At 40.3% G+C, this 18,794-nt stretch overlaps 1 protein-coding gene across 2 annotated transcripts in view; it reads right to left on the minus strand.

The window, feature by feature from the left end:
* The window catches only part of dock8 (dedicator of cytokinesis 8), a 73,558-nt gene that overhangs the window by 41,140 nt on the left and 13,624 nt on the right, over positions 1-18,794 (minus strand). The window contains exons 1-10 of one of the 2 annotated variants that reach the window (XM_037777496.1): positions 17,353-17,646; positions 15,077-15,252; positions 14,318-14,389; positions 12,904-13,012; positions 8,569-8,778; positions 7,350-7,435; positions 6,566-6,632; positions 895-1,044; positions 551-628; positions 246-408 (exon numbers count right to left, since the gene is read on the minus strand). In XM_037777496.1, coding sequence (XP_037633424.1) covers positions 246-408; positions 551-628; positions 895-1,044; positions 6,566-6,632; positions 7,350-7,435; positions 8,569-8,778; positions 12,904-13,012; positions 14,318-14,389; positions 15,077-15,171 — 1,030 coding nt within the window. In that variant the 5' untranslated portion in view covers positions 15,172-15,252; positions 17,353-17,646. Of the gene's footprint in view, positions 1-245; positions 409-550; positions 629-894; positions 1,045-6,565; positions 6,633-7,349; positions 7,436-8,568; positions 8,779-12,903; positions 13,013-14,317; positions 14,390-15,076; positions 15,253-17,352; positions 17,647-18,794 lie in introns of those variants that run through there. The other variant, XM_037777495.1, reaches the window with a different exon arrangement.

The raw sequence follows: 18,794 nt of genomic DNA on the forward strand, positions 1-18,794 counted from the left end.
TTATATTTATTCACATTCAAATTCCAGTGTTTGAATGTCTTGAAAATGCATTGCTCTTTTAAAGGGTGTACTTTTTTCTATTATATTCACATTATTATTTTTTTCATTATTATTATCAGTAGCATAAACTGGTCTTAAAATGACAATAATAATGTTTATCACAATTATTTCTGGGACAATATATCGCCCAGCAAAATTAGTTATCATGCCAGGCCAAATTTGGACAAACACACACAAGACCACACCTCCTTTTAAGCTGTCAGAGTCGGTGACATCGCGGTCTATCGTAGCAGTGGAGATGACTTCCATGATATTAACGGTTGCCCAGGCAAACGGCATGCGATAGCGACCCAGCCTCTGGCAGAACACCTCCGCCTGACCTCGCAGCTTATCAAGCTTGTCCTTGTTCTGAAAGACCGAAACAAAATCAACTTTAGGGACACAGGCTAAGAGTAAATGTTTAAATGAGGAAAGCAAAAGGTTAAATCTGCAGTATATTCTTTGTTGTTCGACTGCTTAGTGACAAAAAATAATTGCTCTGCCACATTACCTTTGGATCACTTTCCCTCAGTGTCATGTAGGGGTCAGCACAGTCACCGATCTCTCCCTGCTGGAGAACCTTTTCAATCTAAAAACACACACAAGAGCAGCTCAGCGTAATCAAAATAAAAGACAATCCACAGTTTGTTGGCAAAGGTGCGGTACAAGTCATATATTCAGCAAGAGCAAGAGATACAAAAGCAGCATTGAACTGAATTACAGGGTATTTAAAACCAATTTGGGAGGAGGACTAAGTTATTTAAAGTCAGGAGGAAAGCAGTCAAATCCTGTTATTTCTGCGACATACTGTTCTTCATAGAATTTTTTCATAGGTGTTATGGATTTCACTATCACCTTGATGACCAGGTAGATATCTGGGGTAGGGTAGGTGATAGAAAAGATGGCAGATCTGGCCAGGGTAGACTGATCCAAGTGTGGAGTATGAGGTCTCAAGTAGTTTTTAAACTGCTCGGAGTTCAGATCACAGTAGAAGTCCTCTGATATCTGGAGGGAGACAAAAAGAGCTCTTTACCAAAAGCACATATATGATTCATTTTGTTAATAGAATCTTTTACTGACATCAAATTCAGGGTATAATCAAATACAAAACGTCGCTCTAAGGAACAATGTTTTCCAAATAAAGATTAGAGTTTAGACAATGCTCCAGGACCCTGGTTTCATGAAAACCAAAGATTGATCCTGGAATATCATCTGTCCAGTCCACTCCACCGTTTATTTAGTATTGACATTTAGCATCAAACACAATTCCTGAAATGCCCCTTGTTAAGATGTGTCACAAACAGAGAAAAATAAAAACAAAAACGGAGAAAAATATGTACAATTAGGGATCTTATCTTTACCATATAATCATAGATTTGCAAAAATAAAATCTGGCCTATGGAGCGTTACATTGTCTTCTACTCGCCTTCCTAATGACCTCAGGCTAGGAACACAGCCATGTGTCCTGGTCTGGCCTGCTGTGTGTGCCATGTGATCCCTTTCACTGGAACGCTATTAAACACTCTCCTTCATTCTCCTCGTCCCACAGGACCTCCGTTACACTGACCGCACCAAAGCAGACTTCTAGGCAGCCAAACCTGCTCGATTTGTTAACTGAAATCCTCAAGACAGTAACTGGAATCAGATTACAGACTCAGAAAAGTATTCTAGGTTTTCTGATTAAAGTTAATAGTGGTCTAACAAGCCAGAAAGCCAAACTCCTGCGTAGATTTAGTGACGGAAATGACCCCGGGCACGTCAACATGAGGCACACTTACCACAAGAGTGAGAGTTTTCAAAAGCCTGCTGACACTGACACATGACTTCTTGGAATCATTGAAATCGCTTCTCAATGATCAAAACCAGCTGACTTAAATAGAACAGTATGCTTCATATTCTTATGAAACAGATCAAACAAAGTGCAAGTTTTGACTGAGTTAACATTCACACTTAACAATATTCACTTGTCAAATGGACACAAGGAATGTAATAGCCCCTTTTAACATGTTTATCAGAATACAGAGGCTGTGTGACTGACTAGTGGTCGACCGATATGGGCTTTTCAATGGCCGATGCTGATATTTAGAGAGCAGAGCAGCCGATGAGCGATATATAATGTTGATGATTTTTCTTTTTCTTCTTTTTCTTTTGCATCTGATAAAATTAGGGCTGTCAATCGATTACAATATTTAATCACGATTAATCGCAGGATTGTCCATAGTTAATCGCGATTAATCGCAAATTAATCTCACATTTTTATCTTTTCAAAATGTACCTTAAATGGATATTTGTAATTATTTAATGCTCTTGTCATGGGAGTGGGCAAATATGCTGCTTTATGCAAATGTATGTACATATTTATTACTAGAAATTAATTAACAAAACAAAACAAGGTCAAATATTGTCCAGAAACCCTCACAGGTAGCAAAAAATATGCTCAAATTATAACATGGCAAACTCAAGTCCAACTGGCAACAACAGCTGTGTCAACAGTGTGTCATTGTGTCAGTGAGCCCTAATTTTATCAGATGCAAAAGAAAAAGAAGAAAAAGAAAAATCATCAACTGCATGTGATTATCATAAAGTGGGCATGTCTGCATGTCTGAGATTGTGGGTACCCATAGAACCCATTTTCATTCACATATCTTGAGGTCAGATATCAAGGGACCCCTTTGAAAATGGACATGCCAGTTTTTCCTCACCAAAATTTAGCACTGCTCACATGACCGGAGCAGAGCCAATAGGAACGCTCTCTCTCTCTCTGAAATGACCTGTGATTGGTCAAAGTCTTCCGTCACGTGCTAGATTTTTTAAAACCTGAAAACAGAGCCATGAGGAGGTGCAGAAGTCTAGTTATCTCTCAGAACACATGTATTACAATATGCTGAAAGGTTATTATGGAATTTTAGCCCAATGATGCCAAAAATATACTGCCCACTGCCACTTTAACACGTTATTATCGCATTAACTTTGACAGCCCAAAATACATAAATTTAATAAATTTAACAAAATGACTGAACTTAAATGTAAACTTATTTAAAACTGTTGTTTTCTCTGTCCTCAGATGCATTGTGCACTTATTTTGAATATAAAAATGTATCAACTAAATAAAGGTCTGCAGGTAATCAAAAAACTTAACTAAACTAAAAAAACTTATGAATGAAAAAAAGGTTTATTGGCCTTCCCTGGTGTTGGTTAACTTCGTTCCTCAGCAGCTGCACTGAGAAGGCTGCCTGCAGACATTTTTTGTTAATCTGCCTCGTGAGCACAGGCATCTGCCAATGCCGATTATCTCAAAAATAGTATTAATCGGCCCAATTTATCGGTTGTTCATATCACTATGACTGACTGACACACATTGTTTAAGAGCAAATGCTTAACATTTTCTAATGCGGCACACTTTCGACCACCTCAGTGTTGCCAACTTAACAACTGTGAAGCCAGATCTGGCGTGTTGTAAGAACTCTTTTCTAACAACTATTTAAAAAAAGAGCCAAGTGAATACAAATGTTTGGACCGACATCAGCTACTTTCCCGCAAACATTCTCCAATACAGCTCCATGCATCTGCAGTTATTGTGTCGTCCCAACGGGTTGCAGTCACAGTCCAGCAACACTAGGCTTGCCTGGTCTTGTAGATGAATAACAAGAACAAGATGTCTGTAGTAAACCTGGAGAGAAGCTGACATTTCTTAACTCTTTTTACCATGACAACATATTTGTCTATTTGCATGTCTACTCTAAACCATTTGTCTGTTCATATCCATGAATCTGATATCATAAGTAGGCCCCTTGTTGGGTCAAATCCTGCATCTGTACCTTGGCTGATGGACCAGAGAGGCATTATTAATAACGAGAGTATTATATGGAATTATACGAACATCTGCTGCAGATTCCACAGATGTGAAACAACAAAAATGATGTGAACAAAAAACAAACACAAACAGAGCAACGCGATTCCCATGACAACAGTATAGGGATGCAGGGAAACAGAGAGGATATAAGTCAAAGAGGCAGCAGAAATGTGTCAGAAAATAAAATATAACACTCTTGAGGCAACAGAGAAAAAGAAAGCAGTGTACTGAAGAGTTGGAGAAAGGGTTCAGGGATAAATGGGTCACTTGCAAATGCTTCACAGTTCCACTACAATTAAATCTGACTGATAAAACAAGCCTGGCAGTTCCTCCTTCACTCAGACAGAGACACATTTCATAGCTCTTTAACAGCCTGGATCTGTCTCTCTCTGCTCAATGTGATAGGCAGGATGTTGTGATAACCTCCACAAGCACACTTCAGTTTAACACATGATAAAATGATTTCTCTTAAGTGAAATACTCTGTGACAAAGTGACACTTCAGCTCTGCTCTTATGGACTGACGTCTGTAGAGAGCAGAACTGAAAATATTCTTGATGTACACTCTTTAGGCAAAATATTCCAAAGGTTATACTGCTTGTGTTGTCCCAAGACTGGCTGTTATATACAGTACAGTCCATTTTCAAAAATATGGGGCATTAAATTGCTCCATCTCACCCTGAGGACCATCTTAGAGCCGGCAGTCCTGCAGACAAGCTAGAGAGCAGCTGGGCAGCGCTCAGAAGAAGGCAAGGCCGGTGGCTAAAACCCTCTCTCATCCGAGAGATCCATGAGCACTTAAGTACAAACTAAATCCTTCCCCTTCCCAAAAAAAACTATCCAGCTGTGTAAATCCACAGAAAACATGCAAACAGCCATGGCTCAAAATGGTTGACTGGGAAAATGCGGCGCAGTATTAGTAGTTATAGAACCAAAACATGACGACCCCCAGAGGCATAAACATGTGAGGATGATGAGACGTAAAACCTTGTAGATTATTACACTGATCCCTCACTGCCGCGCTGACTGCCAAAAGAAACTACGAGATCTCCCTGCTTCAATGGAGGCACATGACATGCAACAGCTACCATGAAATAAGGGAAACGCAATAAATTAGATATGCAGTACATGCCAGTTTGATGCCGTTTTTTAAGCTTATACAACACCTATCGTGTTTGATTTTGGGTGAAACAATCATTGGTTTTGACTAAATCCTGTCATTTTAGTTTGTGATGTCAAAGTCACTAACTTAATTTCCCGTTAAGAGACATTCAGTCAGTGTTAGTGAGGGTTTACTCGTGACCAGTGTTCCTTTCTGTTAATGAAGTTTTTCTCTATTCGTCATCATGATTTTTGAGATGCTTCCTCTTGCTACATTACCACAACTAAACCCTCACCCACAGTGACTCACACTTAAAGAGATAGTTCAGGTGTTTTGGAGTGGAGTTGTATGAGGTTCTTATCAATAGTCAGTGTATTACCTACAGTAGGTGGCAGTCAGCACATCCCCAGCTTGGAGAAACAGGCAGGAGTACCGACACCGGAGCAAAGCAATAGACTGCTGTGAACGGGGCCGGCAGCAAAATGTATTTTAGCCACCTAAAAGAAGGGCCCACCTAAAAAAATCAATATCAGTTGAAGTTTTTTTTCCAATGGAGTCTGGGTTCTTTGGGGAGAGCATAGATACTAGCTTCAGTTCACCATTGGAAACATAGACTGTATAGCTGTCTCACAGCAAGGTAAACCGGTGAAAATATTCCAAATATAGCGCACACTTAAACTGATATAGATTTTTTTAGGTTAGGCCTTTCTTTTTGGTGTCTAAAATATGTTTTGCTGCCGTCACCATCCACAGCAGTACATTGATTTGCTCCTGTGCGATAACTCCTGTATGCTGCCCTGTCTACTGCAGGTAATAAACTGACTAATGGATAAGAACTTCATACAACTTCACTTCAAAACACCTGGACTATCCCTTTAACGTGGTTTTCTTTGGTGAAGGGGCTGCATTTCTGTAACTATTTTATCAAAAACACTTTGCCTCTCATACACCAGTTCACACACACATACACACTCAGACACAATTGGGGTTCAATGTCCTGCATTTCAACACTAGCAATTATGGCTTCAAAATTGACCTATATTGCCTTTGAACCTCCCTTATGAAAATGGCAACTGTCCCCTATTAAATCAGACATGTATGACATCAACATCTAGAACATTGTTTATCTGGTGTTTGTCACAGTATTAGAAGACACAGGTTGTAATCGTTTTGATACCATTTGTTTACAATCTCACATGGTTTGAGACTTTAATAAGACACACCTTTGTTGTGATATTCCATTGTTGCTGCATCAATCACAAACACTGCAAAACAATGTAATATAGCAAGACCAAGAGTCTCAAAAACACATGACCTGTGGTCACAAGTAGTCACAAACACCAACTGAGAAACACTCTGACCGTCTCCACAACAAACCCACATAATGGGCCTCACCAAGCTAGCATTTACTGCAGGGCTATTGTATTGTAAGTGGTTTATACTTGTGTCCTACCTTTATTCTGTATGTGGCAAGGTGAACATGTCACACACATTTCCAAGACATAACATTAAAAATAACATTAAGACAACATTAGAAATCGTAATGACTGCTGTGAAGCAATGATTTCTTACCTTTTTCTTCTCTTTCAGGTCATACAAGGCCATAGTGGCAAATATGGGCTCAATGTCAATCTCAAACCTATGAAGCCAAGACGGAAAAGGAAATTAGTAATTCAATAATAGCAAGAGAGACAAATACTTCACATACTCAACATTATTACTCATGTGTTTTCCCTTTACTGTTGGCTATTTAGATTCTATTCTAATTTGTCCTATTCTATCCTATTCCTGTACATTATTGTTGTATAAAATGTACTACAGTAAGTGATAACATGTTTGAACTGTGGGTTAAAGGATAGGGGGTGAAGCTGCCAAACCACTGCAAGCTGAGCAACGAGTTCAACCAAAACATTTGGCAGTCTTACGGGTTGAAAGACGGACGAGTGAGATCAAGAGTGGAAGGCAGAGAAACTATGTGTGTACGTGTGTGTACGTGTGTGTGTGTGTGTGTTTGTGTGTGTTAGAAAAAAGAGAAAGAGACAAAATCCCACAGAGAGAGGGAGGGACGGTGATTTTCTGGAGAAGAACAACAGCCATTGCATACAGCACTCCTCCACTCTGTCCGTCACATCTACTGTGGGCCTTTTTGAAACAACTACTCAGACTTTTAAGTCATGATCAGATGTGACAAACAAGAATGTACTGTATGTTAAATACTGAGCAAAAGGTCATTTTCATAAACAAGGGGGCGTTGGAATAATTCCCCTTTAACACAGATGACTGTTGGTTCCTTGTCCAACTTAAGGCAGCTGTTTAAATGCCCCCTCCTACAGTATTATGAAAATGCATGACATACTTGATGGTCTGGCATCGGATCAAGATGCGGTCTCCAGTGTGCTCTTTGGGGCAGTCAGGGATGGGCCGGATCTCCACTGCATCTTCCTGGAACACAATAATGGAGAACATTTTCAAACCATGTAAAAAGAAACAGAGGAGTTGAGATTTAGGATCTTAAACAAGATTTGCAGGTGTTTATGAATTGGGAGGAAATAAAATTAAAACTACAGAATGGAAAACTATTCTTTGAGTGTTAAAGAGGTATATAAATAAATCCATTTACAGACAAGAAAGGTGTAAACCGGTGACGTTTTTGTATTTGCCCTCTTAATGGTGGTTACATTGGAGTTGTGGCTGTAAATTCCCAAAATATTAGTTTTTTTTCAGGCTTCAAATGCAGATATTGTACTAGGGGTGTCGTGATATACCTGTATTGACAATAACCGCGATATTTAAAAATGAAATACTGATATCTTGTTAATAATACACACATCCAGCGCCTCTTAAATCCATTTATGTGTACAGTTATGGTTACAGACTCTCTCTCCACCTCCCTACTCGTAATTTGAGTGTAATTAGACAAAACCCACAATAAACAAAGTTAAAGATGAATTGCACTGTGAAAATTTGTGACAGCATATGTCCATGTCCACTTTCATATGGAGAGAGAAGGGGTGCAAATACTTGTTATTTTCATAATGGATTAATCTGCATATCATTTTCATGTTAATCATTTAGTCTATAAAATGTCGGAAAATGTTGATAATGTTTTGTCCGATCAACAGTCCAAAATCCATCGCATAAAACCAAGAAATAAGCAAATCCTCAACTCTGTAAAGAATAGAAAATACTTTCAAAGAAGGTTAATTGATTATTAAAATAGTTTCAGATTAATTTTCTATTTAAAAAAAGGATAGTTGTAATGTCAACGTTTCTCAGATGTCTCATAAACATTGATTGACTCTCAAGTCAAGTCAAGTTTTTTTTAATAGCACGTTTAAATGTATGTAAAGAAACCAGAGACAACCTCAGATCCCACACTGATGAGCCGAAACCATTTGGGGAATAAAGCAGGTATATTGGAGAATGGAGATGACTTGAACTGATTTTGTATTGAAGCTCACATAAGTCTGCGTCGTGGTGTGTATGCCTTCTTAAGACTGACAGGGACCAACCCTAGCCCGCATGGTTCCCATATGCATGCATGCACGAGAGTACCACCTGTCTCTATATCTCACCTCGTCGGCCGGTGGGTATAGAGCAAACAGCTCAGGGTGTCTGTTCGCATGCCGGGTCTCCTGGTTGAAGCGGTCCAGCTCCTCATGGCTGCTGAAGGCCAGCAGCCCCTCCACTCTCTGGTCCGGGGTCAAAGAGCGCAAGTTAAAGTCGTTGGAGGTCAGTGTGCGGCCAGAGTCATCACTCAGCCCTGCTAGTGATGGAGACTTGACCTGGGGCGGAGACAGAAAGAGAGGGGTGAAGGGTTGGAGGTGGGGGAGGACAGATAGAATAAAGGGGTGGATGAAATATGAGCAGCAAAGATTGAGCAATAAGAGAAAAACAAAGGATGAGCAATATAAGGGAGTATTGAGGGGGAATATCCAGAGGGCTGTTATTAAAAGAGACAATGGATATTTGGCCAAAGCCTGCTCTTCCTCCATTTAAACTACATTATTTGAGTGGAGTTTGAGTAAACAGAGAAAAGGCATCCATACATGTCAACCCCACTGTTTTGCTCCCCCTATACTCTATACTTTCACACCATTTTATCAACAGTCAACAACATTCACTACATTGAAAATGCAGCCTCCATGTGGTAATGCTGTCAGCAGCAATAACAAACAGCGAACAGGCATTTACGCAGTCTAGACGGTTTCTGTTTTGGCCTGGAGACAATGATAGTCTCCTGTGTTTTTGCTCGATCAAGGCTAACTCAATGTAGAGAACACACAACACAGGCATGCGTTTATATTTACTGTATGCTACAGAGAGTGAAGTGATATGAGTCATACAATATTGTTCACCATGTGCCTCCATTTATGTTATAAACATGCAGTGTTCTTGTTGTATTTTCATAGTTATATGCATAAAAAAAAGTCACTAGAATGCAGGAAATAAGGCCATTGAATTTTGTCACACAATAGGGTGGTATGAGTTACTCCTCACTAGTGATATTGATGCACTGTACATTAGCTGATCAAGTTCTGTAATCAGAGATCTCCCAGCAGGCTGCCAGGCAAAAATGATAACAGCAAAGAGGGCCGAGCTGACTCGTTGACCCAGAGCCACAATGGCCCTTGAAAACAAGCTTGCTACATGCTGCATATTTTTGACATCCAGTGCTCTGCCAGCAACAGCACAGGCCTGTTGGACAAACATGAGCACCAGGCAGAGGCATGAGCTTAAAGCCTCTAAATTAACTAACTTAATATAGCACTGTGATATGTAAATGTACCTCTCAGATGGAGTACGGTCAGAATCAAGCATCAGAAATGCACAAAAGATGTCTTCTGTTTTACATAGTTAAAAATATCTATGTTGCTCTATGGCAGGGCTGCCCAAAGTGGGGTCCGCGGGCCAAAGTTGGCCCGCCATAAGGTTCAATTTGGCCCACCAGAATTTTTTTTTCTGTTAATTAAAAGACCCGCGGGATCGACAAGACTGTCTTTCAAAGCCTGTAGTTAGAGTGAAGGTACTGGTATTATATGAAACCAAGGAATCCATTGGTACTAACCATGTCATGTTAGCTTGTCGCCAAGGAGACTAAATAACGCTCTAAAATTAGGCTAAATTTTGGTGAGGAAAAACTGGCATGACAAATTTCAAAGGGGTCCCTTGACCTCTGACCTCAACATATGTGAAAGAAAATGGGTTCTACGGGTACCCACGAGTCTCCCCTTTACAGACACGCCCACTTTATGATAATCACATGCAGTTTGGGGCAAAAATATGCAGTTTGTTTAATGCAGTATAAATGTGGACTGGAAATGAGCCCAACTGTATTCAGCAGGTGGGTTTTAAGTGGTTATCCTAGTACCATTTTGCATCTTAACAATACAATACAATACAATACAATAGGTGTTTACTTTTGGTCTGTGACCCACGATTAAGTTCCAGTTTTGGCCATCCAAGGGGAAAAGTGTGGGCACCCCCACTCTATGGTTTCTGTTGTTCACCTTGTTTTCTGCCGTTTTGGTTGGAATATACAGGATTCCTATTCAGAAAGTGTCCATGTATTGATACCATCAACCGCTACCACCTCATACAAATAAATCCAAACTCTGACATTGACATAAAACATCTTAGCTTTAAAATTCTCCCTCCTTTGGGACTCTGGGGAAAGGGAAACAAAGGCAACAAATACTTATTTTGAGCATCTTTAAAACTGTCTTGTGCCTGTGGCTTAAATTCCAGTACAAAAGCACATTATCGTAAGTGTTATTTAACATATCCGGAGCTAGGAATAACCTATAATTCCTGTTTACAGGTAAAATTGCCATTAAACTGTGTTAACTGATTAGAGCATCCTCTGCCCATCAGTAGGAGGTCTCTCAGGCTGGCATTGGCACCATATGGAACTACTCAGACTCAGCTCCAGGGCAGGGTATAACCTCACTGCTGCCATGCTACATCCTCCTTGTCTCTTTCATTCCCATCATCCATCAATCTCACAACCAGGCTCTCAGACCACAGGCAAGGACTGACCGAGCTTCCACCCCGGTGAAGCTTCACCCTGTCGGGGCTCCAGGGGACCATCACACCGTGATCCCAGGGCTATTGCTAAACCACACTGGACCATAGAAGAGACTCATTAAGCGCTGAGGGACAATAGTGCTCTTCTTTCCCTCTCTTCCCTTCCATGTCACTCTCTTCCTGGCATGTTGCTCATGGGAAGCCCGCAGCGGTAATAAGGGCCTTTTGGTTTGGGTGATTAACCAGAATTGGCAAGGATGGGGTGACAGAAGGGGGGCTGGTGAGACTGGCTGGTGCTGAGGGATGGCTGGGAGTGGCGCTGACTGGGACTTGGATTGGCTGTCTGATGCTGGGAGCTCGGGATTTTGCCATTATGAGACAAAAGAGCTAGAGAGAGGGAAGTGAGAGAGGATGGGAACTTGGCTCGAAATAGCGTCAGTCGACTACTGAGGCAGGGATCCGTGATGAAAGTAAAGGACTGAGGCATGCGGACGTATTTGAAAAATGTGTAAAGTATACCTCATATTTAACCACAACATTTCTCCGACTGTCTGGCTAAACACATAGAGGTAACGAGAGGTAGAGTGTATAACATTCAGCTTTAGTTCGGTGCAAGGCAGGCTGAGTAAACTTAAAAGAGCCACTGCCACAGTGGAGAGAGTGATAGGAATAACAAAACACTGTTGTGTTGTGTGCACTATTGAAGCGCCCCCGCACCCCCCACCCCAGTCTCCCACTGCTCCCTCACATTTCACATCCAGTATTGTCGTCTCTCTCAAGCCTTGATCAGTATGGACGACCATACTGCTCTCACTTTTTGTCCTTCCTCTCACAAAAGACACTTAAACTAAGTGCAACATGTTTGCATTCAAGGACAAAGCTTTTTGTAGTTCTGCTTCTTAGGAGTTTGACATTTTAGGAAATGTACTTATTTGCTTTTTTGCTGATATTTCAGTTAGAAGTTCTGTACTAGTCTCATGTCTGTGTGGAAAGTATGGAGCAGGGAGGCAATTAGCTTGGTTTAGATAAGCATAAAGACTGAAAGCAGGTGAAAACAGCTAGCTGGGCTTTCACCTACCAGCACCTCTGAAGCTCAATAATTCATAATTAGCATGTTGTATCTTGCTGTTTTTATCTTTTTGACACGCCGCTCAGCCTGTTCGCTGACGCACAGAGCAGGTTAGGACGTCTTCATTGAGAAAAACTGAAACAATCACACGTTCATCAGCGAATAGGCTAAATCAGTGACGTGTCGCTTGTTTGAAAAATTGTTTATGCAAAATTTGCACACCTGCTCCACCTCCAACCTATTTTCATCGGTCAAAATCGATACTGATGGTAACTGACATAAATCAATATCACTCTCTCTATGTAATAGAGAGCGACATCGCTCGTAGTATATCTGGACAATTTTTTTGCCAGAGTTCACTCACTCAAATTATTCCTTTACATTTGGACTCTTCAAATGTATGAAGTTAATACAAATGATGTATACTAAGCTGTATCGGAACTGTAATATTTTCTTTAGTGTGTTCTTACTTTAATGGAACCTAACCAGGGGACCTAGCCTAACTGTTTCAACAACAACAAGCACATGTAGAATTACATCTGATAAACCAGTGCTGATACACAATAGTAGACTGACTCGACAGCAGCAAAACAGGTCTTGAGACTTGTTACCTTAACACGACTGACTGAAGAAGGAAAGAAGTGAAGAATTGTTCCAGTGTGGCAACGCCGCACGCCACACGCCACACGCCACACTGCACAACACCGGCTCTGAAGAAGGCTTTTTGAAGAAGGCTTATACTTCTCCTTTATTGGGTAACAAATAGTCAGCAGGCGACTGTGTGTGTGTTGTTGGCTGTGTTTGTGTTTCTTACTGTCTTCTGCTGGTTGTCTGGCTCAACGTCAGATTCAAAGATTTGTTTCCGAAGGAGTTTGTGTAGACCGACTCGCTCCGAATACGCACTCCAGCCATCGCCCTGGCATCTTCACGCACACACACACACACACACAAACACAGACCAGGTCAAAGACCCAGACAGCCAAACACACATTAAAAAAAAACAACATGCATGGTTACAACTGATACACCTCTGCACTTCTAATCAAACCAGATAGGAACAAAAACAGAAGCCTTACGCAATTGTCACAGTGTGTGTGTGTGTGTGTGTTTGTGTGTGTTTGTGTGTGTGTGTGTGTGTGTGTATTGCATCTGAGTGTGTGTGGGAAAGAGAGAGAGATAGAGCGAGAACTAAATTGTATCAGACAGGAGATCCCAGTGTTTAAGGTTTATCAGGCTCTCTCAGGCCTCCTTTTTCCTGCTTCCCAGACAGTTGGCACCTGTTGCACAGTGTGCCAGCCTACAGTAGATACCAGCGGTGAGGGCATTTTGTCTGTGATTTTGGCAGAGGTGGGTAGTAACGAGTTACATTTACTCCGTTACATGTACTCAAGTAACTTTTTTGAGTAAATTGTACTTGTCAGAGTAGTTTGATTGCAGCACACTTTTTACTCTTGCTTGAGTAGATTTTTGGAGAAAAATCCAACTGTGTTACTGTGTGACTGTGTTACATTTAGATGCATTCATCGCGCTACTTTCATTTATTTATTATTTTATGCATTCACGATCCGTTAAGAGGCAGGTGGTCACCTGGTCCCAGGTCTGCTGGCACGTTTTCCTACCGCAGCCACACCCCCACATGACTCCGTTCAAAGCAGCACAGCTGAAGCTACAGCTGGAGTAACGTTAACTAGCGGTGGGGGAAAAAATCAATACAGAGTGAAAACTGTATCTCACAGATGTTGACGTACTGCATAATTTTCAGTTGAAAAAAGGTAATAAATCGCAATATATTTTATCGCAATACTCAGTATATCGTAACATGTTTAAAATCGCAATAAGATTGTATCGTGATAATATTGTATCGTGGGGCATCCGGTGACTCCCACCCTTAAGGTTAACGTTATGGCTCTCAAATAGCGCACAGTAAGTTACTCACTACTTAAGTATTTTTTTCAGTAAATACTTACTGTACTCTTATTCAAGTTATTTTGATGACTACTTTTACTTCTACTTGAGTAGTTGTTTTTGCAAAGTAACACTACTTTTACTTGAGTACAGTTTTTATTTAAAATACTGCAGCTTGAAGTACATCTATTTTTCCATTTCTAAATTATAAACTCCAAAAATAGATTCAGTTTTGTCATTTTAGGGTATCTGCATCTATGTGTTACCATCAGCTCCATCACACTCAGACGGTAACTGTCGTGTTTCTGTAAGAGACAATTTACCTTCTCGAGACCAAAAGCCACGGCTGAGTGTAACTCTTTACGCAGTCTCTCACATGTGGATCCAACTCCGGTCTACAAAGAGAAAGAGAGGGACGGAAAGGATAAGAAGACACACATTCTCACGCAGACAAGCATGCAAACATTCACGGACAGCTGAAACCTTTACATTCCTCTTCTATCTTAATCTGTAGTTCATGGTCAAGGTGCAGGACGAGTGAATGCTCTGAATAGATAGCACGTGTTGGCAGAATAACCTTACACTGACAATGCTTAAGGCATTTTGAAAAATCTATACACCTGATGTATGACTAAAAGAAGAAATCATTTCAGCACTTTATTCGACTGTCTTTTATCTATGCTTCTGATCTTTTGCCCTATTTCTTTACTCTTATTAAATGTATTTTATGATGTATTTCTGTTCATCTTTTTGCCAAGAAGCTTGTCGTAACCCATATGTACAGTCAAAAGATTAACTTTCCAACATGGACTTGAGAACCATCTTGTAATGCAAGTGAGTTGTTTTTTGTGTGCAACTTTCACTGGAAGCAATCTACCAAAAACATTCAGTAGTTGAATGCATTAAGACTGTTGTTTGTTGTGGCTTTTAATAAACAGCAAGGTGCTCACAATGCAGTGAAACATCTTATGTAATTTTTCTTCACTATTTTATATCTTTAACAGGTCTAACAGCTTTCCAATTTAATTTCAGGGAGGATTTTTTGTGTGGTTTCCTCTGTGGTCAGACATCCTGTGACTCACCCATGTTCAGGCACAGAGTGTCTAACAGTGCGACACTCCTTCTCCACCTGCCGCACCTGCAGGTCATCGTCGGGGAAGTCTCCAAGTTCCTGCATCAGGGCCGAGTCTCCACTTCTTAACTGTGACGTCAGGAATTCCTCAAGGTCCAACGGCTCCACCGCTTCATACGACTGAGGCTGCAGAATGAAGGGATGGAGGGATTAGGACACATAGGACCAAATATCATGATATGAGGAACATATGGGAGGTAATATTTGCAAAAAATACAGTTTAGGGATCCTAACAGAGTGGAGAGGGTAAATATTAATAATATGCCAGGAAAGAATTGTCTGAGGAGGTTTAGGGCTAAGGTGACAAAACTATACAACAAGCAAACAACCAATTAGATTCATTCTTTGTAAGCTATAAGGTGATTGATGAGTTTGTACAGTCCACATAGTGCAGAAAAGAACTGAGGAAAAAGAAGAGATAGGAAAGGGAGGTGGGACCAGACACCAGACATGTTGAATCATGACTATTTTCTAATACCTCATACCTGTAGAGGAACAAAATATTGGAACACATACATAAATAGAAACTGGAACAAACTGGCCTGTAAGAGACAGCAAGGACATTTTTTCTCTGTGTACCTATTTTTAGACTATCAGCCTCCGGAGCTACAGCAGATCAAAAGCAAAGCTGTAATCACTTTTATGTACAGTGCAAACGGGCTGAAATTTCTACTTGGGACTTGGAATCAGTACATATTGTTCAAATCATCAGCGCACACAACGAGACAAAGTCCCACTGGAGCTTAAAGGCGAAGAACAGACACACTTTTCATCATTAGAAAGAGAGCACAACCGATGAGATAACACATGGCTGGCTCCACAAAAAAGGGACCTGGGAACCTGCATGGAGCAGGTGTTTCTGTGAAAAGTGGCAGCAAACTGGGCAGACCTCCAACATGATTACAGTCGGCAGCCAGGCTCTGGCTGATGTATACAAAAAGCTTGGAAATAAACCATAATATCATACTGAAAGATTTCCTAAATAATCACTACTGAAAGGAAACTGTTTTCTCAAAGTATCTCCAGAGAAACGATGCAGTGTTCAGAGTGAAAATTAGCTTTATCCAAAAAGAATATTTAAGCTTTTGTTGGTACACACTGTCCCCACACAGGAAGCATTTCCATCACAAACAGGTTGTGTGTGAAAGATTGCATGTGAGAGAAAGTGTGTGTGTACAGGAAACAGAGAGAGAAAAAAGAAAAATACAGAGCGAAGCCTGCCACACTAACAGATGTGGACACATAAGAGGTAGAGATAACTGCAGCAACGAGATGAGTCACTGCTGTACTCAACTTTTAAAAGCAGAGCAAATTCCATTTGCCTTCAGACATGTTTTTACACATCAATCCACCCTAAGGGATATTTTTCTCTGCTGAGCACTCCAGAGCAAATTGTACCACATGGGTTAGTATTAGCATGCAACAACACAAGAAGAAAAGAATACACAGGCAGCCAGATGGAACAACTGTATCATTATTATGTTAAATGACAGGTCTACAGTATAGATCAAAACCTTCAACTCATCCTTTCCATAGAGGAGGCGTGAACCTCAACACGGCATCCTGCTCCATATGTGCATTTCTTTGGCTCTCTGCCTCAAAGTTCAAACAATCATGGTAGCATGGCCTCTTTTTCTTGTTTAGCATGAGGGCTAACGTAAAACAAATGAATGCAAATCTATGCATGCCTCTGATCAGCAGCTGCTGCTCTGTGGAGTCTCGAGAGGAGCGAGCAAGAAACTACCTCTCATTGACTAGTTTCTTTCAGCTTACTCATTGGTGATTATAAAAGTGCAACCATATATGAGGATAGAGATTGTTTTTACCAGTATGAAGGAAGCATTGTAATCTACAACTGATACAATTATGTGCAGACACATGCAACTATAAATAACTAAAATAAGCTTCCTTGATCAAATGATACATTTTTAAGACCAATAACTGTTACCTGTAACCACTTTTCTCACTATTGGAGCCTTATTTAAGTAAGATTCATCCATTTATAATGCATCATGCATCTACCAACATCACTGTTCTCAATGTGCACTAGCAAAGATGAGCAGGGACGGAAAACAGACATGATAAGGAAATCATGACAAACAACGTTGCACAATACAGCCACATTCGACCTGACTCACAATATTTAAGACAATGAAGTTTACCAATAATCTCACTCTTAAGTCTCACTAAAGGACAACTGTGTGCATACGGAGGTTGGAGACTTACCCGGCTGAAAACTGAACCATAAAAAAAGGAAGCGAACAAAATGGCGCACTCCGGAAATGGGAACCTACAGTGTGCACCTACCTACTGACGCTGAATGCTTTTTGTTGAAACTAAGCCACCGCGCAGTGCACAGATCCTTTTTAAATTGATCCTCATATTCCTAGAAGCTACAAACTCCAGTAGATCGGAGAGGAAACAATCAGCATTACTAAAAGTGGCTTTAAGTTTAAGTTGAGTCTGACTGTTTTGAACCCACAAGATGTTTTGACAGCAGTTTCGAGCGTTTAGGCAAAGTGTCTTGCAGTTTAGGGTTGAAAGGAGGAAACCGCAACACATAAGTGACATCAAGCAAGGCGTCCCTCTATCAGCCAGCGTTTCAACAGTAACAGGAACTGAAACTACAGACACACACGTGCATGCTGCTTATACACACACACAGAGGCGCTGCACACATGCTCAAAAACACATGCAACATTTATTTTGGAAAATATAATTGCTACAAACCACCAAAATGTACACAACATGAAATGGAAGAAACAATCATTTGGAAGTCAATTAATAACACAAAAAAAATGACAAATATTGTCCAGAAACCCTCACAGGTACTGCATTTAGCATAAAATATATGCTCAAATCATAACATGGCAAACTCAAGCACAACAGGCAACAACAGCTGTCAGTGTGTCAGTGTGCTGACTTGACTATGACTTGCCCAAAAACTGTATGTGATTATCATAAAGTGGGCATGTCTGTAGAGGGGAGACTTGTGGGTACCCATAGAACCCATTTTCATTTACATATCTTGAGGTCAGAGGTCAAGGGACCCCTTTTGAAAATGGCCATGCCAGTTTTTCCTCGTCAAAATTTAGCGCAAGTTTGCAGCATTATTTAGCCTCCTTCACGATGAGCTAGTATGACATGGTTGGTACCAATGGATTCCTTAGGTTCTAGTTACATATGATACCTTCACTATCTTCACTCTAGTTTTAAAACCGAGCCCACTAAAACCTAAAAATCACAAGTTGCGTTAATGCGTTAAAGAAATTAGTGGTGTTAAAACAAATTTGCGTTAACGCTTTATTATGGCATTATTGACAGCCCTAATTTTTATTATTTTCCTTTTGTCTAAGTGTTTCCTTTATTTTTTTATTTTTTGTGAGGTCATATTGTCATGTCATCATATTGTTGTATTTGTTATGTGTATTGTGCCTGTATTAAATTAAAAAACAAAAAAACAAGTTAACCCTATCAAAAGGTGATGATATATCAATATTGCGTTCATAGCTTGAAATCAGTTGTCGGTTTAAGAGTTTTATACTAACGAATTAAAAAAAAAGAAATAATACAGTACTTAAGACTACGGCTGAACGGTTTTGAAAAAAAACAAAAAAAGGTCTTTACATTAAAAAAAAAAAAACATGCGGCTTTTCCTCTTAATCTCT

The sequence above is a fragment of the Sebastes umbrosus genome, chromosome 8 (genome assembly GCF_015220745.1).
Source record: "Sebastes umbrosus isolate fSebUmb1 chromosome 8, fSebUmb1.pri, whole genome shotgun sequence".
In the NCBI taxonomy this organism is placed as follows: domain Eukaryota; kingdom Metazoa; phylum Chordata; class Actinopteri; order Perciformes; family Sebastidae; genus Sebastes; species Sebastes umbrosus.